The sequence below is a fragment of the Abramis brama genome (assembly GCF_963993115.1).
Source record: "Abramis brama genome assembly, chromosome: 19".
NCBI classification, from domain to species: Eukaryota; Metazoa; Chordata; class Actinopteri; order Cypriniformes; family Leuciscidae; genus Abramis; species Abramis brama.
This window is the reverse complement of record NC_139981.1, coordinates 6,079,633-6,104,815: the sequence shown is the minus strand read 5'-3', so window position 1 is coordinate 6,104,815 and position 25,183 is coordinate 6,079,633. Positions and strand designations below refer to the sequence as shown.

Sequence of the window (25,183 nt, the reverse complement as noted above, 5' to 3'; positions counted from 1 at the left end):
ATATTGTCATCATTTACTCACCCTCAAGTTGTTCCAAACATGTATGAGTTTCTTTCTTCTGCTGAACACAAAAGAAGATATTTTAAACAATGTTGGTAACCAGACTGTTGATGGCACCCATTGACTTCCATAGTGTTTTTTTTTTTTTCCTACTATGGAAGTCAACAAAGACTATCTAATAACACAATGGGAGTGAGACCCATCAACTGTTTGGTTACTGACATTCTTCCAAATATGTTCTTTGGTGTTCAACAGAAGAAAGAAACTCATACAAGCTTGGAACAACTTGTAAATGATGACAGTTTTTAATGTTTTCTGTGAACTATCCCTTTAAATCATGTGTCTCTTTAAATACTCAACGTGCTCTCCACTAAACCTGGATGTGGGTGTGGTCTGTTTCGTAACGTCAATGGTAGACAAGGCGTGACTAAGCAATTCCAACTACTTCAGGAAAACAAAGGGTATTTTAAACATATATATTTGATACAAATACTTGTTCTATGTGCGTATATATTTCACGTATTTTGTATTATCTTATATTAATGAAAGGTACGTAAAAATCTGCTTTATATGCTCTGAGATTGATTGGTTACGTCTGCAGAAATCATGGCGTCCTGACGTCTTAAGCAGAGTTTTGATATCCAGCGCAGAAGTATGCAGAAATGTGTTAACCGGTGGGCCCTTACAGCGAGTTATCTTCCGATTTTATGATCTTATCCACAGGTTTCATTCGAAGTATTAGGTAAGTGTCAAATTTCTGCTTTGTTTTTTAGTTCGTTCAACGAGCGGCCCGGTTCGCTGGCGTCGGGCTCGTGTGTTGCTCTCGCGCGCGATAGCATTTGCTCGTGACACAGTATCTCACAAATATTGTTTATTTTTTTTAATTCTGAAGATGTTTGAGTTTTAAGAATTTGTCATTGTTGTTTTATATAACTCAGCTGTTAGTCAATATTTAAAAAATAAAACAAAAGACGAAAACGCTGAAAGCCGACTGGACTGTTTAAACTAGACTAAACTTACACGAAAACTAAACCTACACATAACTAAATCAATAAACTACAATAATGTACAAAACTTAATATCAGTTAAACCTCTCAACTTAATCTTAAACTAAACCTGAACTTGCGTTTCAAATAAACTAATGGACTAAATTGACACTTAGGCCTGGTTTCACAGACAGGTTTTAGCCAGGATTAGGTTTTCGATTACGACAATTAAGTAGCTTTTATAAATGTGGCTTAGAAAGAAAAGAAAAACTTTGCTGGTGTGCATCTCGAGACAAAACAAAGGCACTGATATATTTTAAGATATGTCAGTGCAAGTTTATTTCAGTTAAAAAAGCTCAAACATGCATTTTAGTCTAGGACTAGGCTTAAGCCTGGTCTGTGAAACCGTGGGTTAAAGTACTAACTGAGTTTCTCAGTAAACCAAATATACTAAACTAATCATAAAGCACTATGTTTTAAATTAAGCTAAATTAATGGTCTAAGCCTCATTTAGATGAAAGGGTAACGTTTAAACTAAAGAATTAAAATTCTACTGAAACTAAATTGCTAAACATGACGTTTTAACCCATATTTTATATATGTCTGTCTGAAAGTGTTTTTTGGGGGCCCATGGCGGGCTGTATTTGTGTTGTGGAGCTGAAATATACTTGTCACATGGAGTGTGTGTTTTCCTTTGACTTTGTTTGATAATGCCTGACTTAACTCTGAATAAATGTCTTTTTCACATCCAGGTGTGTCTCGACTCTGTCCGTCAGAATGAGTGATCCGGCTGTCAAGAGGGTGGTGAGTGATATCATTCGTTCTCCAGAAGACAAACGGGAGTATCGAGGTCTTGATTTTACAAATGGGCTGAAAGCCATACTCATCAGTGACCCCACCACTGACAAATCATCAGCCGCACTGGATGTCCACATAGGTAAATGGGAATTTCTTTGCTTCATTTTGCACATATCTGCTTGACACATCACTTAACTTGCTTTCTGCTCCCTTCTATTTTAACACAGACTATTTATTACTAACCTCGAGGACATCTTGGCCTCAAACCTTCATTATTGGCCATCAATAGCTTTTTAACAGAATTGATTGAGTTGCCTCTATCTGTCTCTCTGTAGCTTTCCCTTCCTCAAAAAGCAATTTTTAATAGTCCGGACCTTGGCGGCTGCCCTTGTCCTGGTTTTAGTAGTTTTCCGAGGCTTTGTTCGAGCTGCACACTATTCCGATTAGTTTTCAGATCCGAAAAGTAGACTAAAGGCTCCGATCATTTGTGCAATGACAGGTTTGTCAGAGGCCCTCAATCATTAAAATCAAGCAGAATGAATTTAAGTCATTCATACATCAGTTCTTATGTAAATTGTTGGATTTATTTCAGTGTAACAGATAATGTTTTATCAGTGATTTTCACATTAATTCTGCTATTTTCATTCATTTGTTCAACAGTCTGATTTGAGTCAACATGAATCTGGATTAAATGATTCATAAAATTATTCAAGAGTGCATTGTCCTATTGAATTGAATGTAACAATTTTAAAAAGTGGTTTTACTTAAGATTTACACATTTGTGTTTGTATATTTTATGCTTTTTTTTTTATGGTTTTGTTTTATTTTTTGCTGTTCAGACTGGAAACAACTAAATGGATTTGAATCTGATTCGTGCTGAATGTCTGAACGATGGCTAAAGACGATGGCTAAAACCTGTCTGACAGAATATTATGATGCAGCCAGTTGTCTATGCTTTCCAATGCCTTTAACATTGTAGCTTATCTTCATGCAGATCTTTGTGTAAATGTATGGGTTTAAGCAAGCGTGAAGTTCTTGACTGCCTGAACTTGTCTTCCAGTGAAAGTCAGCTTGATGTACAAGTTTGTCAAACGCTTTAGATTGTTGTTGTTTTTTTTGTCAAAGTGTGAGCAAGCAGTGTTTTCTTGCACTTCATAATATCCTGGTTTTCTCTTCTAACTGCCCTCCAGGTTCTTTGTCAGATCCTGAGAACATTTCAGGACTGGCCCACTTCTGTGAGCACATGCTGTTTCTGGGAACCGAGAAGTACCCCAAAGAGAACGAGTACAGCCAGTTCTTGAGCGAGCATGCCGGCAGCTCCAATGCCTTCACCAGTGGAGAGCACACAAATTACTACTTTGATGTATCCCATGAGCATCTGCAAGGGGCATTGGACAGGTAAATTTATCCAAAAAAAGAGCAATTGGTGACTTATTAAAAAATCATCTGTAATGCTGGTCTGTTTTAGCTGCTGAAGAGCAATGTGTGCGCTGTTTGAACTTGTGAAAGGGTGAGCAGGGTTCAGACCTTCAGGTGTCACAGTGTCTATCGGTGTGGAGTTACATGTCCAGGAGGAATCGGGTTGCTGGGATATAGAGAGAAGAGTTTCCCTTTGGAGCCCATCTGCTCATGTGAACCAGAGCACCACCTGCTCATTGAAACATTTAAAGGGGTCATATGATGCGATTCCTTGTTTTCCTTTTTCTTAAGTGTGTTATGTAGCTGTTTGTGCATGTATAAGATCTGCAGAGTTACAAAGCTCAGTCTCAAACGCAGAGAGCTATTCTTTGTAAAAGTTAAGGCTTAGCCACGCCTTCCTAAAACGCTTCATTCAAACACGCCCCCACAAATCTACGTCAGTATGTGGGCTCAGAGTTTCATAACTCGCCCAAATGTATAGAAAGAAGGCGTAACTTTTATTCTCGCTGTGTTATTGTTGCCGCCATGTCGTGGAGACGCTATGTTTTTCGTTGCGAAAGCCAAAGTACTTTGCTTGGCCTTCCAAAAGAGGACACAAATAGAAAACAGTCGTTAAGCTTTATTTACAACATTGTTCCAGAACAGTACAACCAAATTTTTCGACTGTGTGCTGCGCATTTTTCGGAGGACTGTTTCCAGAACCTGTGAGAGTACAAGGCCAGCTGTGCACAAAGGCTGATTCTTAAAAGTGGGGCAATTCCATCTTTGCATGTACAGTCTGGCGCCTCTGACTCACAGACACAGCCTGTAAGTATGTTTTCATATTTTCAGAGTGAACACGGTGAATCTGACTGCAGTAGATGTGAAAGATATGAATAAAAATGATAATAATTCAGCCAGCGCTCATACCTGTATTTACATCCTGTTTTCGGTCGAAGTCCAAAGTAGTCGATTGTCGAGTTCACGCGCATAGGTTTAGTACCTATGATCACGCGCGTGAACTCGACAATCGACTACTTTGGACTTCGACCGAAAACAAGATGTAAATACAGGTATGTGCGCTGGCTGAATAAACATAATTTTTATTCATATCTTTCACATCTACTGCAGTCAGATTCACCATGTTCACTCTGAAGGAATCACTCACATGACCTGTGCACTTGTAATGACACATCAAGGATGTTAAGAGGCTAAAAGCAGGTTTAAAACTTGCCCTATTGAAGTCAACAGAGTGCAAATTTTAAAAAGAGGATAACACAGTGTAGGCAACACTGATTTTTGTCGTTGTTCTCTGTACTGACAGCACTCCAAATGTACAAAAAAATGAGCTCAATGTTAAAATTGACCGGAGTTCTCCTTTAAACTTGCCATTTGTTCATTTTAATATGTTAGGCTCACCAGAATATAGTGGTATTATGGTAAGTCTTAAATACTGTGATACTTTATCTTGCATTATTTTTATTGATTTGAAATCTATATTTTGCCTGTGCCATAATTTAGGTGTTTTTCTTTGATACATATTTGCCAAAAATGCAGATCAGCAAGTAACTTTCAGCAGTGAAAGGCCCTGTCCCTAATGGAATCCAAAGCCCTCACAATCTTCTTTTGAGTCCACACTTTCGTGACGTAAAGCTGCTTTGACAGTCGAGTAGAAGTCTACTGTGGTGCTAAAAGTGCGCATCGAGGGCACTTGTCGGCCGCAAAGAAGGTGCTCGCGAACACCCTTCTGAAACCTAAAATGACAAATGGCACACCCTACAGCTGATAAATGCCACTAGCATTGCCTGTGACAGACTGTTACAGTGTCTTTTGTAATTGGTAGTGAGCTGTTAGTCTGTGTTAAATTTACACTGGATAAATTAAAGCAGTAGTGACGCATATCTTCATTCACCAACTTGCAACACAGACCGCCTTGCTAAAACACACATGGATAAAAATAACAAAAAAAAATAAGGGGACTTGAATAAGCCCATTAATGGCATGTTTGAGTCATGTTCTTAACAAACTGTTTTTTTTTTTTTTCTCCTCTTTCCATATTGTGAATAATAAATGTGTATCATTTTAATTTGCTTGTTGTTACACAATGGAGCCTAACTTATTTGACGTAGCCTACTTAAGTAATACTTTGGTGTATATGGTGTAATACTTTTACACTCAGAATTATTCCATGGCATCCTCACGTACTAAACTGCATTTGTTTTTAATTGTTTGCGTGCTGCAGGTACGCTATTACGTCGTGTGCAGAGTGATGTTAACATTTAAGCTAGCTAGTGAGAGAAAATGGCACTATCAAAGAGTCTAAAGAGGAAAGTTGACAGCGAAAATAGGGCATACAAAGGAGAATGGAAAGACAACTATGCGTTCATGCTACCTAGTTTTGTGAATGCAAAGCCGGTGTGTCTTTATCGAAACGAAGCGATCCACATACTCATTTGAATGTCTTTCAGAACTTGAGCTCTGGGCGGGGGCCAGATATTATCTGTTGTCGACCCCTGCCCTACAGTATTGTAGGACTGTAAGTGCATGTAAAGTGTGCCATTTGGGACAGGGCCCTAATCTCAGTAACGAAGTGTGTTTATTTGCATGGCAGTTGCCATTCATGTCTTTGCATGCTTTTAAGATCAGATTCTATTTATTCAAATGATTTTTAACAGGAACATGGAGAGTTCTGCAGCTGTAAGCTGACATTGACTGTGTAAGAGAACTTTATCAAGCAGTGCATTAAATGGCGTTTGACTTTGTCATCCCAGGTTTTCCCAGTTCTTCCTCTGTCCTCTGTTTGATGAGAGCTGTAAGGACCGAGAGGTGAACGCAGTGGATTCAGAACATGAGAAGAACCTCATGAATGATGCATGGAGGCTGTTTCAGTTGGAGAAAGCCACTGGGAACCCCAAACACCCTTTTAGCAAGTTTGGCACTGGTATGGAAATACTGCACATCTGATTTGATGGCATCTTTCATGTAGATATTGTCCTTTCAGTCCTAAGATCTTTTGAAACATGCCTTTCCCCCCCATTGGGTACTGTAAAAGCTGTCTATACTTCATTCTCAGTGAAGGACAATAGAAAGCTGGAGAATAATGTCTAAATCGATTTAGCATAATCTACTCTGAGAAGATTTATCTGTGCCCAGAATAGCCAGATGGTGGCGGCCTTGAGTTATATAAGGCTTGCTTGCTCTTAAAAAAGTGGTTTGTTCTGTACTTTACCCTCGTATTAACCAGCACCATTCAGAGAAAAACGTGTTTATTTGATAAAATTAATGCTTGCAAACAAATGTTTATTGGTAATTAAATCAGCGTTTCTGTGTTGTTAAAAGACCATACTATCAAACCTTTTGAAATCAATTTATTGATGTTATGCATTTTTTGGTCCAATATAATGTCCCCAGTATAAGAATGCCTGCTCATCCTAAATTAAGTACCATCTACCATTGATCTTAATGGTATAGCAATAGCTCAGAAATACTAAATTGTCCTAATGATGTCCATGGGCCACTTCATCAGAACAGTCATCCTCAGATCTTGGCTTGGATTCATATGGCCACACTCTAAAACGAACACAGGTTAATTTTCTTCTCCATCACAATTTAATTCTGGCAGGTCTGCACATTCTGCAGCTGTTTGTGTGAATTTAAAGTTGCCTTCGTCCCTTGGTACAAACTGTTAAATGGCTATTGACTTTATTGAATTACTTTCTTGTCCATGCAGGTTCGTTTCCACTAATTAGTGTTTTTTGTGAATGTCTCTTTTGTCTAGGCAATAAGTTAACCCTTGAGACAAGGCCGTCTCAGCAGGGCATCGATATCCGTGAGGAGCTGCTCAAGTTTCACTCCACCTACTACTCCTCCAATCTGATGGGATTGTGTGTCTTGGGCAGAGGTCAGTCACCAGCCACAAATCCCTTAAATAATTTTCTTACATTTTGAACTCACTAGTGGGTGAAGAACATTTTTTCCTCATTTCAATCTTCCAGATGTTCACATGCACTGTTTAATAAAAAAAATAAAAAAATCTGAATCCTCAAGCTTTGTACATAAATGTAGCTGACAGTAAAGTCAATGATCAGTGATCTCCATGCAGTGCACAGCAGATTTCTCAGTTCAGTCTCAGTCTGATGCTGAATCTTTCATGAGATCTTCCTTTTTCTTTGTCATTCTGTTGAATGATTCATAGTTTGTTTTTGCACAGACTAGAACGTATTCTGAAGGGTGCAGTGATGAAGTGCTTTTATTCTGGGTTTAACATTGTGTCTGACACACTTTGACAGAGACGCTGGATGATTTGACATCTATGGTGGTGAAACTTTTTGGAGAGGTAGAGAACAAGAATGTCCCTATCCCAGAATTCCCAACACACCCTTTCCAGGAGGAACACCTGAGGGTGAGATCTAAGCCCTAATTGTGCACAATACAGAATACACCCTAAACCTGCTATGGAAATGCTATGTAAGGGATAATGTATAGCGAGGCGGTTGTTGAATTAGCCTGAAGGGGTTGTATTCGCTATAACAACCGCCTCGCTCTACATTATCCCGCTTATTACATGGCTACCTACCAAATAAATCAATAATTTGACACAAAATATTGATTTAAAAAGTGATTGTATTGCTTCCGCTAAAGAAAATAGTCTGTTCCGTCTCTACGGTTAGAATCCTGCGTCCTTAGCAACGCTCTGTTTTTCATGGCAACGATGTGTTATACTTAGCAGCGTCTGTTATCAAGAAATAACAGACCGCATTCTACATTAGAATTCAACCAAGCCATGTAATAAACTGTAATATTATACAGTACTGTTCAAAAGTGTCGGGTTAATAATATTTAATGTTTTTTAAAAGACGGTTCTTATACATACTTTTATTTGATCGGAAATACAGTAAATCAGTTATACTTTAACCCCCTGAGGTCGACGGTATCGCCGGCGATACCAGCTCGCTTTTTTTTTATCAGTGTAAAAGAAACTCATGAATACTCTGTTGACTTTGATTTTCCATAGGAGTTCCATACATCAATCGATTCTGTTAAATGTGTATTATTTTTATGTATACTCACAATAAAAACATAGGGTTGTGCTTTTCGACAAATAAAGAAAAATAATCACGAAGCGAGTTCTGCCTTCTCTCTGTCCGTGTAGTCCATTCTGAAACGCGTCCGAAAATGAACCATAACTCAGTGAATACTTCTCACACATACAAGTGATATATGTCTTTATGAAGCTTGAAATCTCTTCTTTTAAATGAAGTAATTTATATAAAAAACAAATATTCTCATCTTGTGAAATCTGTATTAAAAGAGAGCGATTCCAGTCGACCTAATTAGAGCTAATTCAAATGTAATGTGACTCCGCCCACGGAGAGCGCACGCTATTCAAACGCAAATGGCTGAGGTAATCCGCGCAATCCTGTGAACGCCCCCATCAGCTCGAGAAAACCAAAACACAAGTTTATTCAGAACATTACTTGCTTACACCGTCTTGCAGCGCTGTGAGGAATAATGAGGAATACGAGGAATACGAGCTGAGGAATACTAGTAAGTTTTTCCTTCTCGGGTTTCTGTTTATTGACGAATGAACGGCATGCGCTCTGTTTTTTCTCCATTATGGACGCGAGCTCTAAAAAAAAAAACACTAAAAGACTTTCAAACTTTCACAGAGACCTCAAAACAGAAAGTACCAATCCTTTCTTTAAAACGAATTTCGTTTTGTATCAATTGTATCTTAATTTTAATAATTTTTTCACTAACAACTTTCCTGGATTTAAAGTAAATAAGCCTATCGTCAACGAATGATGATGTTTTAGCAAACTGTATTGCTATACTGAGATGAGTAAAAATCTATATATAAAATAGCCTAATATTTTTGTCAAAAATAAAGTCATCAACTAAGATGTTAGCTGTTCCAATGTTGGCTATATTCAAAGTAATGAATACATAGATAAAATGTAGGCCTATAATCTTTCTTTTTTTTTACAAAGAAAGAGTACACTTGAAATATTGTTGAAATTGTAATTATTGTTGTAATTGTAACTTTTTTAATAAAATAGCACAACATATGTACAAGATAGATGTAAGCAAAATCTTAAATGGTCAATATAAGTCTTCTTCTAAATATCTTTTGTCCAAGCATTGTGGCTCAGCCAGTTTCACACCTGTGTGAATGGCTCATCATTATGCAGAGTGGGTGGTAATTCAGGTGTAAACCACTCCTCGTTCACGCCCCCTCGCATATTGGCTTTCCAAGCAAAACCTGTTTTACATCAATTTAAATCAATGTATGGTTTTATTTGAACGATAAAGCAAGACTATTTTCACATAATTTTGAAGAAAAAACTATAGGCGACGACATCCATTGGTCAAAAGTCTTATTGACACATTTACTATGTGTTTTGTGGCCTTATTTCAGAAATTTTAGTTTTTAGTTTTTTCAATATCCACGCATAAACATTATTCTCTCAAAAATTAAAACATGTACATACACGTGGCTCACATATTATGGTAGCCCTGTTTGTGCTTTATAGAGTGAATTTACACCTTTGCCATTAATATGTTTATAAGCAACTGAAAAAAGCACAAATGTAAGAGCATGTCAGAACATCTCAAGGGCCCAGAAAACCGCTCAGACTCCAGAGGGTTAAAATATCATTGCAATTTAAAATAACTGTTTTGATCAAAGCTGAATTTTCAGCATAATTACTCCAATCTTCAGTGTCGCATGATCCTTGCTGAATTTGGTGCTCAAGAAACATTTCTTCTTCTTATTATTATTATTATTATCATCAGTGTTGAAAACAGTTGTTGCCACTGCTGCTGTTTTCTTGGTGTCTGACTCATCTTCATTCCTTCTCTCTTCCCCCACAGCAATTTTATAAAGTTGTGCCTATCAAGGACATTAGAAACTTATACGTGACCTTCCCCATCCCCGACCTGCAGAAGTACTACAAATCAAATCCTGGTCATTATCTGGGCCATCTGATTGGACATGAGGGTCCAGGGAGTCTTCTGTCTGAGCTCAAATCTAAAGGTTTGTCAGGAAAGATAGATTCAGCTTTAAGTTCCTAAATGATAAAACAGACAAAAAATTAAGTAACTTGTGACTTAAGAATAGAACATAGCATTGGACTTGTAAAACACTAGCTTGGATCCATATATTTTCGTTCTTAGCGGCGTGTTGTTCATGGATGCACTCTGTCTCTCTTCAGGATGGGTGAACACGCTAGTCGGAGGCCAGAAAGAAGGAGCCAGAGGATTCATGTTCTTCATAATTAATGTGGATTTGACAGAAGAGGGGCTGTGTAAGGACCTAGAGTGTTTTTGTGTCTATTTGTGCTGGTCAGTATGTTTTTGATTGTTTATGCTGTATTTTCTGTCTCTAGTGCATGTCGAGGATATCATCTTCCACATGTTCCAGTACATTCAGAAGCTGCGGACGGAGGGCCCTCAAGAGTGGGTCTTTCAGGAGTGCAAGGTATGAACATTCTTGTTAAAGTAGGGCCCTATGATTTCCACGATGTAGAAAAAGCTGACGGAATCGTGGAATTCAGTCATGAAAACCAAATGTAGTGTGTAACATGGAATGTCACCTTTAAAAAAAAAAATGTATCAATAAATCAAAAGTATGTCTGTACATTTCTTTTCATAAAACTATTGTCAAAAGAAATGGAAGAAATTATGACAAATATATTACTATTGTGCAATGGAATGTACTTAAAGTATTAACAATAAGAATTCAGTTTATTAAAATATTATTATCTTAGGAATATCACACAATTATTCGCCTGTTTTAATTAAAACTGTAAAACCTCTCTTGTGCAGCACTGTTTGCAAAAAAAAGTAAAGATCAAATTCTTTTATGCATTCATTTGATCATTACATCATAAAATACAGAATCCAGAAAAAAATAACACTGCAGAATTTCTGGGGGAATAATACATAGGGACCTATTGTTGTTAAAATGTTTAATTATTCATATAAACCTTTATGAATTCAATTGATTAGCCATCCTTTCTGGTTATTTGAGAATAATTAAACCATTAATAATAGAATCCAGACAAAATAAAATGGAAAACATGGACTTTGGGGGAAAAATACAACTGAAGGGCTAGTTCACCCAATAATTTAAAATTCATTATCAATGAATGGGTTTCCAAACCTCTATGACATAACACCAGGTGAATTTTCACATGCTGCTGCTCATGACAATTGAACCATGAAACTTGGTGGTTGGTATATCACTGATTTGTCTCTACATTTTTGTTTTTGCAGGATTTGAACACTGTGGCTTTCAGATTCAAGGATAAGGAACGTCCTCGTGGATACACGTCTAAAGTGGCTGGACTACTGCATGTAGGTGTCTCTCTCATTAAAAATACTTTAAAAGGTTGTCACCATGGTTACAGGTGCTTGTGTCATCAGGGTGCTGCTCTGTATTGTCAGGAAATCATAGCCAGTGTTAAATATTTTGTTTGGTATGGAATACTAGTGTACTGAATACAATACAGTATACAGTATTCTATCTATTTCAAATTTAACATTTGCCTTGAGGAAAAAAAGACCATAGCTATTTAGAATTTTTATTTTTAAGCACTAATTTGATGTAATCTTTTCTTCAAGAAGGATGTTAATAATTGTTATTGCTTCTTGATCATTTGTCACATTTGATATTTAACATTGTGTGCATTGTATTGTGGGATGCAGTGCGTTTATATCAAATATTTAAAGGAAATCTATAAAAAAAACTTGTGAAAAGGTCAGATATTCATTGAGAGCACAACATATACCCCGTTTCTGTGTATGATGCTGAAATCACCTTTCTGTGTGTCAGTACTATCCGCTGGAGGAAATCTTAGCTGCAGAATACTTACTGGAGGAGTTCAAGCCAGATCTCATAGAGATGGTGCTTGATAAACTGAGGCCGGAGAATGTCAGGTGAGCACACATACAAGGACTTCTTTCTGTTTTATTACATGTATACACACTTTTATGTGCATAACCTGTAAAAGAAAGCACTCTGAATTATTTTATTTTGGTGGTTGTCAAGGATATATCACTATTGCTCTTAGGATTTGGGGTTCGTTCAAATCACTAATCCCAATTATTAAACTGAAACAATGTCATTGGTGTTGCACCTGTGGATGGACCTAAAAGAAGTTTATTGTCCCCTCAGGATGAGATTAGTTTAACACAGATGTCCAGCCATTGGCCGCTCTCTTCAAAGACCCACTGAAGGAGCTTTATATTTGAACATGTGCAAAGCAAACATCAGCTTCTTTAATGCATTGCTGCTCAGGGCTAAACTGGGCTCAGATTGCTAGTCTTATGTTTTTGAAGTGTTTGAAGCTGAATCTTCTTGCTGTGTTTGTTAGAATCCCACTTCAGATTCTCACCAATGTGACGAAGGCTTTCAAATTCAATTTCCTTTTCAGCTTTAAAAGAGCCTTTTCTCTCTGTTTGAAGTAGATCTCAACCCTACCATTGCTGCTCTCATGTTGTTTTGGGGATGGAAGAACTTGTAGGGTTCCTAAATTTCATTTTGTCTTGGTATTTCCAAACTATTCAGATTAAGACAAAGACTTTGACTTCAGAGCTGGTGATTTGCTGCTTGTCATATATTTCTTGGTGATTTAACTATACCGCTGACCTTTCTGAAAGTACTGCAACACTAGAAGGCCATAGTCTCACACAGCCAGACATTTGGCTATCGGCATAAAATCTGATCTAGCTTTTTCTGGCCAAGAACTGCCAACTTAGACAGGTAGAGACCATCTGAACCATATTTAAAGTGACCAACTACATTGTGTAATTTAGCTGTGGGTTTATCGGAAATTAACTTGGAAATTACCTTTAGACATAAATAAATTTGGTCACACTTTAGGGTCCAATTCTCACTATTAACTAACTATTAACTATGACTTTCTGCCTCATGCTCATAATTTGCATGCTAAGAAGTAACTAGTTAATAGTGAGAATTGGACCCTAAACTAAAGTGTTACCATAAATTTTAATCAAAATGAACATTTGTGTATACTGATTACTTTTAAGTGAACGTTTAAGTGCTCATGAATGTCAAACTTTGCCAAATCCAGTATCTAGTTCTTTCTCAGAAGTGCGCATTGTAGCAACCCAGTACTTTTGTAAACGCCACTTTTATTTCCTGCAAGGCTGATCAAATCTGTGCACCCTGAGTGCTGGAAAAGGTGTAGCACCAATCAAATTAAAGCTTGCCAGATTGAGAAAGCACTTGCTGTTTTTGTGTGCACAAAGCACCAGACAGTGAGTGAATGGTCTGAGACTGCAGTATCCTGCTGGTAACCTTGTGTGATTTGGACTAATTTTGGAAAGGAGTGTTCGCGGTTTTTAGACAAAACCTATTCTGGGCTCTCTTATGCAATTGATTGATGCAGGAGCGTCCAGAATAGCATGTCATAGTTCCAAAAGTTCTTTATCGATCATGGCGGTCTAAATTGTCCAGAAATTGTGCATTGATCTAAAGCCCTGCACAGCAGATTGAGAAGCTCCGGGAAACTCAAACCTTTGATTGATGTAATGACCATAATTCCCAATCTATTTACAGAGCCAGAGATCTGATAAAATCAAAATTGCACTGCCCATTTTCCCCTAGGGAGTCATGAGAAATGGATGGTGTCATGCACTGTCTGGTGCAGTGATCTTCAATTCTTCTGGCTTCATTTTTTTTTTTTTTTTTTTTTTTTTTTTAGGGTCGCTGTTGTCTCCAAATCATTTGAAGGACAGACGGACCGGACTGAGGAGTGGTACGGAACGCAGTATAAACAGGAAGCCATTACTGATGAGGTTATTAAGGTGAGATGCATTTGATTTTCATTCAGAACTTAGACTAGTGGGAAATGGTCTGGATGGGAAACTCAAAAAGTTGAATGGATGATCCATGTACTATGAGCATTATGATCGAAGGAGACTGGCCTTGTGCTAATAAGTCTCTTAACCTCTACTTTACTATGACCATCAATAAGCAGATTCATTTGAAGTGGTTTACTGTAATTACAATAATTTCAAGAATAAAAATCATTGTTTCCTTTTTTTTGTTTGTTTCAGAAATGGCTAAAGGCAGACCTCAATGGAAAGTTCAAACTGCCAATGAAGAATGAATTCATCCCAACAAACTTTGAGATTTATCCTCTAGAGAAGGATTCCCCATCTGCCCCCACCTTGATAAAGGTATGTTTTGCTGAAACTCGTATTGTACAGGTTACACTTTGAGCAACTTTAATCGAATATCTGAATATCTCTAAAACTTCTGGCTTTTCTTTGTTCCTTTTTTTTTAGGACACTGCAATGAGCAAAGTTTGGTTCAAACAGGATGACAAGTTTTTCCTGCCCAAGGCTTGTTTAAACTTTGAGTTTTTCAGGTAGGTTTAACATAAATTAAAAACTTTGCAATGATGTTTATTTCCTTTTTTATTTTTGTCATAATTTGCATAACTGTAACAACAGTTATTTGGAGGGTGCTTAATTATTTATGTGTCAAGAGGATGACATTTTTCAAAAGTAGGTTTAATTGTTTTTTATATGCAAAATATAGTTGTATAATAAAATAAATATAATTTGATTTTAACGTGAAATATGATCCAGACCTGTTTTTGACAAGTGTCTTGAGATCCACCCAAATTACTTGAATGTTATGAAAAAATGGTTTTGCTGATGTTTAAATTTTTTTTTTTCTTGCAGTGGTGTCAACCTATTTTGCTTTTATACTTTTTATACTCATTTTAAAAGTAATTGAAATGCTAATTTATTTGTATTCCTGTTAAATTCTGCTTTAACTACTCTATAACATTAAGAAACAATTAATACTTCAGAGAACTTTTTAAAGACAGGGTTTATCACTCACGTTCTTTCCACAGCCCGTTTGCGTATGTGGACCCGTTGCATTGTAACATGGCGTATTTGTACCTTGAGCTGCTCAAGGACTCCCTGAACGAGTATGCATATGCAGCCGAGCTAGCCGGCCTGAGCTATGACCTTCAAAATACCGTCTATGGGATGTATGTAAGTATGCTAATGTCCCCCTCGCCACATGCTCTTCCTGTGAGGAAGACAGTCCAACTTCACGTACAAGCAAGTGACTACCAGTGGTTTCTGTCTTTGTAATAGTAACCCCAAATGTAGCTTTGTTTGTGGCTTTTACACAACAGCAAACTCTTCTCATTCTTTCCTTGTTGTTTTTTCTGCGTATGTATTAGTAGCAGTAGACTAGCTCTAGACTAGTGCCGGAGCTGAGGCTGCATATTCATACTCTGTCTGTGGTCCCTCTCAATCCGTTTCTTTTTGTTTTGTCATGACCCTTCCATACAAATATCACTCCATTTGTTCTATTTCCCCCTCCCTTTTTTCTTTCTTCCATCATGGTAGTCGCTACCTATATGCAGACCCGCTGCACTGCAACATGACTTACCTGTTTCTCAGGTTGTTGAAGGATGATTTGAGAGAGTATACATATGCAGCCCGCCTGGCAGGGTTGGTCTATGGCATAGCCTCGGGAATGAATGCCATCCTTGTAAGTATGGTGATAAGCCCCTCCCCCTTTGGAGAGAGGGGCGGTCTATTGGGTGAAGGGCGGAGCTTGTGGCTTTTGAGTGTGCCAGTCGCTTGTCTATTCTTCTGCTTTCTGCAGAGTGATGGAATGTTATACCTTCGAAATATCTGTCTCTGGTCAGTCTGCTTTGGGTACTTTTAAGGGTTATTGTATTTTGTGCTGGGTTTAGGTGTTTGTAATGGTATATGTCCAAAAGAACAAAACAAAAATAGACAATACGCAGAGACAATTTACATGCGTCAAGCTGCAAAAATAAAATGACCTCCAAAAAGCCATTGACTTTGACATAGTCCATATGACTGGTGGCATTATTTAAATTCTCTTGTATACGTTTGATAGATTTGTGCAAGGAAAAGACTAAAGTCTGAGTTATTTGCTAAATATCTTTCCCTCTTTTGAAGCTCTTGTGCTTGCATACATTTAAACATAACATGCCTAGTACACTAACATGCCTAGTATTTTCAAATATACTCCGCATTAACCGCTTACCGCATTAAAATTAAACCAATAAATGAATTGTTTGAAACTTACAGATGCAAATAGAAAAAGTGTAATAAAATAAACACTTAATTGTGTATTTTAGATGTTTTCTTTTCACTGTTCTGAAAGACATTTTATGGTAGGAAAATAGCCCAAAATCACAAAATTGACTAGTAGTGCATAAAACAATTTTGCCTGTAGTGTCTTGCCTTAATGGGTAAATTGACTGTTTCAACTACTTGACCTGTAGCTTCCCCATCACTGGATAGGATCAACCGAGATGGATGTTAATAAAAGCGGTAAACGGGGTGACTAAGGTTTGGATGACGCGGCAAAGCTGGGCTGTTCCTAACCTCACTTGCTGTGTGATTCACTTACTCCTTATTGTTTGCATACACATTCATCACAGTGAACGCACTGCATTGGTTGTCTGAAGATGTAACTTGAAACTTTGTTGTTTTTAGTCTGCATCTGTCCTGTGCTTTCAGTGTCTTCCATTTTAATGTCATTTCACAATTGTAAAGATGATGAAAGTCTGTTCTTGAGCTGTTTTTATCACTCATTCTAATGCATATTCATGGCTGTTGTCTTTGTGCGTCAGCTGTCAGTGAAGGGTTATAGTGACAAACAACACATCCTGCTGAAGAAGATCATGGAGAAAATGGCCACATTTGAGATTGATGAGAAGCGATTTGATATCATTAAGGAAGCGGTGAGACACGTACACAAACACACACTCATTAAAATACTAAGAGTAAAGAAGAGATAACACAAACTACGCTCAAAGGAATCTGCAGATTTCTGCAGTAGTTTACTTGTAATTTATTTAGTGTAATTTCATTGTGCTTTCAGCTCCTCTTAATTAGGGCTGACCCTGACTAAAGACTTTTCTAGTTGACTAGTAGTCTTTAATTTAAGCCATTTGTCGAATAGTCACACGTTTATGTTACTTTAATTACTTAAATATTTACTGGAGGGGTGGCATCAGAAAATGGTTTGAGTTTCAGGGCTGAGAAAAAAAATATGTAACCTTGACTTGCAATACATTAACATTACTTACAATACTTAATATAATAATGAGCTTTTCAAATCTGAATTAAGTGCTCAAGTGCACATAAAGCCCAGGCAAAAGCAAAAAGGAGATGGTTTGAACATGATGATAATTTATTAATAAACTAGTGTTTTTTGCATCAGTGTCAGCTGCAAAGATGAAGTTGACGACGCTAACTCATCTCCACAGTATACTGGATGCGCCTATAGAGAGAAATGCACGTTAAGTTAACTACTGATTTAGCTTCCACACTTCCCACAAACACTTGGATATGCGCCTAATAACGGCGTACATTTATCCAGGTTAACATTAATGTTAGAGAACATTAGGCTACTACTTGCATGTTTCAAATAAGCCATGTTTGAGGTCGATGAACAAACATTTGATGAACACCAGCCGTGTTCACTGTATGACTTTTCTGCGACTATCCGACTAATTAAAATTTGGTTGACTTAGCCTCGTCTCACCGACTAACATTTAGTCTCTTAACACCATGTTTTTACCAAGAATTTCCCCAAAAGAAATGGTACAGAAATATCTGTGGATTCCACCTGGGCCTGGTAATCATCTACAGATCCAAACACCAAGAGAAAATGTGCTTAGTCTGTAACTGTGACAAGTTTTTTTCTTTGTTTTTTTTCAGTACATGAGGTCTCTGAATAATTTCCGTGCTGAGCAGCCTCACCAGCACGCCATGTATTACCTGCGGCTCCTCATGACTGAGGTGGCCTGGACCAAAGACGAACTCAGAGACTCTCTGGATGGTGCGACACTCTTTCATTGCTCTGTCAATACGAGTGCTGTGGTCTCCTCCATGTGTGCTCATGCTGTGAATGTGTTTCTCAGATGTGACGTTACCTCGCCTGAAGGCATTCATACCGCAGCTGTTGTCACGGTTACACATTGAAGCCCTGCTGCATGGCAACATTACCAAACAGGTTTGTTTTAAAAATCATTTCTCTTAGAGAAAAGGCAGGGGGGAAAGAGAGGTTTGTGTCCGGACACGTTGAAATTATTCCTATAATAATAAATTAAACATGCCATTCACCACCCATGATTTGGTATTCTCGTGTCTAGTATTTAGCTGTGATTCAGACAAAACCTTGGAGGTTTGAGTGGTTACACGTCTTGTTTTTGTTATAAAATATACATAATGTGACTGAAATCTGTATATATCTATGTATATGAGCTGACTGAAGATTCATCGAAGTAGCTCACACATTAACCCGTCATGATCATGAAAACAAAATCTAACATTACACCATGTTATAGTTAGTGATAAGCAGTTTCTGCCTGTTGTCTCCAGTCTGCTCTGGGCATGATGCAAATGTTGGAGGACACTCTCATTGAGCATGCTCACACTAAACCCCTGCTACCGAGTCAGTTGATACGCTACAGGGAAGTGCAGGTACCTGACGGTAAGTGCCTAGCACCACAAACTTAAATGCAACATCTCAGCTGGTCACACACACACACACACACACACTCTCACTCAGCTTTTCTCCAACTCTGAGCTTTGTATCCACTTATACAATATACAATATACAATTATCTGCTCACCAAGGCTGCATTTATTTGATAAAAAATACAGTATAACAGTAATATTGTGAAATATTATTACAGTTTAAAATAACCATTTTAATATATTTTTAAATGTAATTTAATGCAAAGCTGAATTTTCAGCATCATTACTCCAGTCCTCAGTGTCACATGATCCTTCAGGAATTATTATAATATGCCGATTTGCTGCTCAAGGAATATTTCTTATCAAAGTTGAAAACAGTTGTGGAAACCATGATGAATTTATTTTTCTTTGAATAGAAAGCATTTATTTGAAATGAGAATTATAACTTGTCTGTTTTAATCAATTTGATGCTTCTTTGCTGAATTTAATAAATATTTATATTTTTAATAAATATGTACTTTTAGTTAAGTTAATAAAAATTAACTTACTGACTCTGAACTTTTAAACAGTTTATATCATTATACAGATTCATATAGACAAGTAATTAATAGTGAAAGGTCCTTTGGACTTCACACAATCTAAAACAAAATCTAAACTTAATCTCTTTCTTAACCATTCATTATTATCTGACAGATATATTTAATACAATTGTAGAGTTAAGAAAAATATTGTGTGTTTTAAAAGTCTTACTTTATTTAATTTTTTAATTAAATGCATCTTCATAGGAAGAAACTTACAAAAGAAATTACAACTCTGGTGTTAAACCTGAATCTGTGGTGTGTAATTTGCGGTCTATGATGTGTTTGTTGTGTGTGTTTGTCATGGTTCTTGTGTTTAAGTCCAGTTCTCTGTGGTTATCAGGTGGTTGGTATGTTTACCAGCAGAGGAACGATGTCCACAATAACTGTGGAATCGAGATTTACTATCAGACGGACATGCAGAACACCCATGAGAACATGCTGCTGGAGCTCTTCTGTCAAATCATCTCTGAGCCATGCTTCAACACGCTACGCACCAAAGAACAGCTGGGTAACACAAACACTCATGGGAAATGTCCTCAGTTGTGTGTGTGTGCATCTAATGATGTGGTTATAGGACAAAACTCCAAGCTCGTCCTATTGATCAAACTGATCTTAAGAACATCATTTATTTCTGCCTGTGTCCAGGTTACATTGTGTTCAGCGGCCCTCGCAGGGCCAATGGAGTGCAGGGTCTGCGTTTCATCATCCAGTCTGAAAAAGCTCCTCACTACCTGGAGTCTCGTGTGGAGGCCTTCCTCAAGACCATGGAGAAGAGTGTGGAGGAGATGGGAGAGGAAGCGTTTCAGAAACACATCCAGGCACTGACCATTCGCCGTCTCGACAAACCCAAGAAGCTGGCGGCCGAGTGTGCCAAGTACTGGGGAGAGATCATCTCCCAACAGTATAACTTTGACAGGGGTGAGAGTTGTTATTTAGCTGTTGAAATGAACTTGTACTCTGCGTGAAGTATCTGTGAAGTTTTAATGTGTTTTTCCTTGATTTTCTTGCCTGATTTAGATAATATTGAAGTGGCTTACCTGAAGACACTGACTAAGGAACACATTATGCAGTTTTACAGGGTTAGTGATGATCTGAACACATTATCACTCTGAAATTATCACTGTGTTTTTTATCATCATCAATTAAATTTGTATTTCCTGAATAAAATTCCAGTGCTTGCAAGGTAGCAAAATAATAATGTTAAAGCTTAAGGTAAGCTTAGAATTCAGACTTTGTTCTGTGTAAATAAAAATTTGCATTTTGCAATTGCTTCGACATTCAGCACACATCTTGTTTGTTTGTTTTGGGGGGTTTTTTGTCTTAAGAATCTGGACACAATGTAACACCTTTTGTTGATGCCTGATAAATAGACCAATCACAATTCAGTATGCAAATAAATGCAAAAAAAGGACCAAGAGACACCATTGCTGTCCATTATATGCTGTCAAGCTGGAGGCATTTTTTTTATATATATATATAAAAAAAAACGCCTCCAGCTTGACCGCATATAATGGACAGCAATGGTGTCTCTTGGTCCTTTTTTTGCATTTATATATATATATATATATATATATATATATATATATATATATATATATATATATATATATATATATATATATATATATATATATATATATATATATATTAAAAAAAAATTGTTCACTTTTAAGGCAGAAATTATCTATAAATCTAATCTATACTTGAATTATTTTGTGAATTGTGTATGAATTTCAATAAACAGCTCACTTTGCAAATGCTAATTTATTCGTGAGGTCTCCAAAAGCTCAATTCCTCATCTTGTCATGTGGTTTGATCGTCATATTTATTCTCTCCAGGACTTGTTGGCCATCGATGCCCCCAGAAGACACAAGGTGTCCGTGCATGTGCTGTCTAGAGAGATGGACTCCTGTGAGTACTGACACAATGAGGCTGAGACATTTTGATTGGACTGACTGATGCAGCTGGACAGATTCATTTATTTCTGCCATGTGTTTCCTTCAGGTCCAGTGGTTGGAGAGTTTCCTGCTCAAAATGATGTCAATCTGGCTCCTGCCCCCTCACTTCCTCAGGTACTGCATAGATGTATATGTACAGTAGTGGTGGTCCAATGTGTTTTTTTTTGTTGTTTTTTTTTTTTTTAATACAAATATTAGATGATTGTTTTAAACTACTGTTCAAATGTTTGTGGTCAGTAAGATACTCTGTCTGTCTGTAAAGTCATTTTATAATATGATGATATCTATGTAAAAAAAAAAAATGCTGTTTGTTTGAACTTTCTGCTAAGCAAAGAATCCGGAAAAAAAATAGATCACAGTTTCCACAAATATATTAAGCAGCACAACTGTTTTCAACATTATTATAATAATAAGAAGAAATGTTTCTTGAGGAGCAAATTAGCATATTAGAATGATTTCTGAAGGATCAAACTACTTTTAAATGACATTAAAATAGACAATAATTATTTTATATTGTAATAATATTTCACAATATTGCTGTTAGATCAAATAAATGCAGCCTTGGTGAGCAGAAATATATATAATAATAATAATTATATATATATGCTTGCAAGGTAGCAAAATGTTAATGTTAAAGCTTAAGGTAAGCTTAGAATTCAGAAATTATATATATATATATATATATATATATATATATATATATATATATATATATATATATATATATATATATATATATATATATATATATTTATTTATTTTTACTTTACACAGTGAGGAAAATGTATTTGAACACCCTGCTATTTTGCAAGTTCCCCCACTTGGAAATCATGGAGGGGTCTGAAATTGTCATCGTAGGTGCATGTCCACTGTGAGAGACATAATCTAAAAAAAAAATCCAGAAATCACAATATATGATTTTTTAACTATTTATTTGTATGATACAGCTGCAAATAAGTATTTGAACACCTGTCTATCAGCTAGAATTCTGACCCTCAAAGACCTGTTAGTCTGCCTTTAAAATGTCCACCTCCACTCCATTTATTATCCTAAATTAGATGCACCTGTTTGAGGTCGTTAGCTGCATAAAGACACCTGTCCACCCCATACAATCAGTAAGAATCCAACTACTAACATGGCCAAGACCAAAGAGCTGTCCAAAGACACTAGAGACAAAATTGTACACCTCCACAAGGCTGGAAAGGGCTACGGGGAAATTGCCAAGCAGCTTGGTGAAAAAAGGTCCACTGTTGGAGCAATCATTAGAAAATGGAAGAAGCTAAACATGACTGTCAATCTCCCTCGGACTGGGGCTCCATGCAAGATCTCACCTCGTGGGGTCTCAATGATCCTAAGAAAGGTGAGAAATCAGCCCAGAACTACACAGGAGGAGCTGGTCAATGACCCGAAAAGAGCTGGGACCACCGTTTCCAAGGTTACTGTTGGTAATACACTAAGACGTCATGGTTTGAAATCATGCATGGCACGGAAGGTTCCCCTGCTTAAACCAGCACATGTCAAGGCCCGTCTTAAGTTTGCCAATGACCATTTGGATGATCCAGAGGAGTCATGGGAGAAAGTCATGTGGTCAGATGAGACCAAAATAGAACTTTTTGGTCATAATTCCACTAAACGTGTTTGGAGGAAGAAGAATGATGAGTACCATCCCAAGAACACCATCCCTACTGTGAAGCATGGGGGTGGTAGCATCATGCTTTGGGGGTGTTTTTCTGCACATGGGACAGGGCGACTGCACTGTATTAAGGAGAGGATGACCGGGGCCATGTATTGCGAGATTTTGGGGAACAACCTCCTTCCCTCAGTTAGAGCATTGAAGATGGGTCGAGGCTGGGTCTTCCAACATGACAATGACCCGAAGCACACAGCCAGGATAACCAAGGAGTGGCTCTGTAAGAAGCATATCAAGGTTCTGGCGTGGCCTAGCCAGTCTCCAGACCTAAACCCAATAGAGAATCTTTGGAGGGAGCTCAAACTCCGTGTTTCTCAGCGACAGCCCAGAAACCTGACTGATCTAGAGAAGATCTGTGTGGAGGAGTGGGCCAAAATCCCTCCTGCAGTGTGTGCAAACCTGGTGAAAAACTACAGGAAACGTTTGACCTCTGTAATTGCAAACAAAGGCTACTGTACCAAATATTAACATTGATTTTCTCAGGTGTTCAAATACTTATTTGCAGCTGTATCATACAAATAAATAGTTAAAAAATCATACATTGTGATTTCTGGATTTTTTTTTTTTAGATTATGTCTCTCACAGTGGACATGCACCTACGATGACAATTTCAGACCCCTCCATGATTTCTAAGTGGGAGAACTTGCAAAATAGCAGGGTGTTCAAATACTTATTTTCCTCACTGTAAATATATAATTTTTTTTTTTTTTTTTCATAAACAACTAGCAACACCCCCTAGCATTATGACGGGAAGTGTTGTGTGGCCAAGCACCACTCACCTTTTCTTTATAAATGTCAAAATATAGTTCACTCATTGTCTTGCTCTGTGTGTGTTTTCAGCCATCATTAGTTCAGGATATGACCGAATTCAAAAGGAGTCTGCCGCTGTTCCCTCTCACCAAACCTCACATCAACTTCATGGCTGCCAAACTGTGACCAGCACCATGGGATTGTCAGAGACGCCCAATTATGGAGCCAGTAACATCGTTGTCCGTTTGTTTGTGTGAGTGTGTGTTTGTGTGCGTGTGAGCAGGCAGGGCCACAACAGTGGTGCTTGCTACATTTTTAGTTAGAAAAAATACAATGTTTGATTCATATTGCTTCTGTCAAGAAATTTGTATCCCTATATAATATAGGAATCACTCGCTGGCCACGACGACACTTTTTCCTCGTTCGGTTTCATTTCAAAATGCTGTTCATTTCATTTGCACCACTGTTTAGCAAAACCATGAGAGCATTTGGAGAGCTAAAATATATCAAGATATGTCTCTCCAGAAAAGAAATACTGGCCTTAAGAAGATTTTAATCAGTGATCAGGTTTTCTGGCACATTTTTTAAAATGTTTAATTTAAACAATTTGCTTTGAGTTGTTTTTAGTTTCTGTGCATGTTGGCAGAGTTTTATCTTTAAGGATAGTGTTGTAAATGCAAGGTGGCTAACTTGATTTTATTTGCGGTTGGAGAAATATAATAAACAATTTTTAATGTTATGTTCATTTGTTTGTTACTTTGTCCTTCAAAGATTCATAATATTGATTTATTTGACAAACTCGGTGTCATAATAGAAACACAAATTCTACTCATGAAATATGAATTTGTGTACTTTTTTTCTCTTTTTTTTGATATAAAAAAAAAAAGTACATCATTGAATGCATCAATTTATGCACCACTGGTTTTGCGAACCATTACGTTCATCTTGTGTTTTGTGAATAATGCCGATTGTCTTTTTCGAGATGCTCAGTTGGATCTAATTCGCCGATATCCACATTGAAACATGACGGCATTTACGATTTCAGGAAGTCGTTACGAAAAACTGACTCTGATATCCCCTTTAACTGGGTTTGTTTTTATCGACTTGTGATTTATGCACTCTTCACAAGCAATAATGTGACTTACAGGACCTTTGACTAGTGTCTTAAACTCTACTTGGCATTTTGCTTGACACAGTTTGAGCTTGGTTTCAGGAAACAGATTATACAACTAGATGTGACGTGTGAAGGCTGTAGTTCACCTGCATTGATGCAGGAGCATCAAGTTAGTCTGTAATCCTCGTGTGTCCTCATCTCAGGTGTGTGCTAGCCAAGACTTGACCATCACTTGTGTTTCTACTGCTGAGATTAATTCTGGACTTAACTCAGGCATATCAAATTGACTGTAATGCTGCATTTTTTTTTTTTTTTTAGAAACACAACAACCATCCATCAAAATAATGAATCCTGCTCCGCAAAACAAACTGTAAAAACTGATATCA

At 37.3% G+C, this 25,183-nt stretch overlaps 1 protein-coding gene across 4 annotated transcripts; it reads left to right on the top strand.

Annotated features, from left to right (window-relative positions):
* The first annotated feature begins 378 nt into the window (after positions 1–378).
* Positions 379–24,422, top strand: ide (insulin-degrading enzyme). Of its 4 annotated transcripts, none has more exons than XM_084093115.1 (26): positions 379–461; positions 602–742; positions 1,739–1,923; positions 2,975–3,182; positions 5,954–6,123; positions 6,961–7,083; positions 7,472–7,584; positions 10,056–10,218; positions 10,397–10,489; positions 10,571–10,662; positions 11,460–11,540; positions 12,019–12,122; positions 13,913–14,015; positions 14,268–14,390; positions 14,499–14,581; positions 15,585–15,729; positions 16,850–16,960; positions 17,943–18,063; positions 18,146–18,237; positions 18,606–18,717; positions 19,626–19,793; positions 19,931–20,203; positions 20,303–20,364; positions 21,124–21,196; positions 21,290–21,357; positions 23,774–24,422. In XM_084093115.1, exons 2-26 carry the CDS (start codon positions 708–710, stop codon positions 23,867–23,869), a joined length of 2,997 nt encoding a protein of 998 aa, XP_083949241.1. In that variant the 5' UTR covers positions 379–461; positions 602–707; the 3' UTR covers positions 23,870–24,422. The 4 variants fall into 4 exon arrangements, with proteins under 4 accessions (XP_083949241.1, XP_083949240.1, XP_083949243.1 ...); XM_084093114.1 differs by lacking the exon at positions 15,585–15,729 and adding an exon at positions 15,077–15,221; XM_084093117.1 differs by lacking the exon at positions 602–742 and having other exon boundaries at positions 385–461.
* Positions 24,423–25,183: the final 761 nt, after the last annotated feature.

Excerpts from the sequence above, each read along its gene's own strand:
- ide (XM_084093115.1), top strand. The coding sequence starts at position 708 with ATGATCTTATCCACAGGTTTCATTCGAAGTATTAG. Across the intron at positions 743-1,738 it reads GGTTTCATTCGAAGTATTAG|GTGTGTCTCGACTCTGTCCG; the intron begins GTAAGTGTCAAA and ends TTTCACATCCAG. Across the intron at positions 21,358-23,773 it reads CTGCCCCCTCACTTCCTCAG|CCATCATTAGTTCAGGATAT; the intron begins GTACTGCATAGA and ends GTGTGTTTTCAG.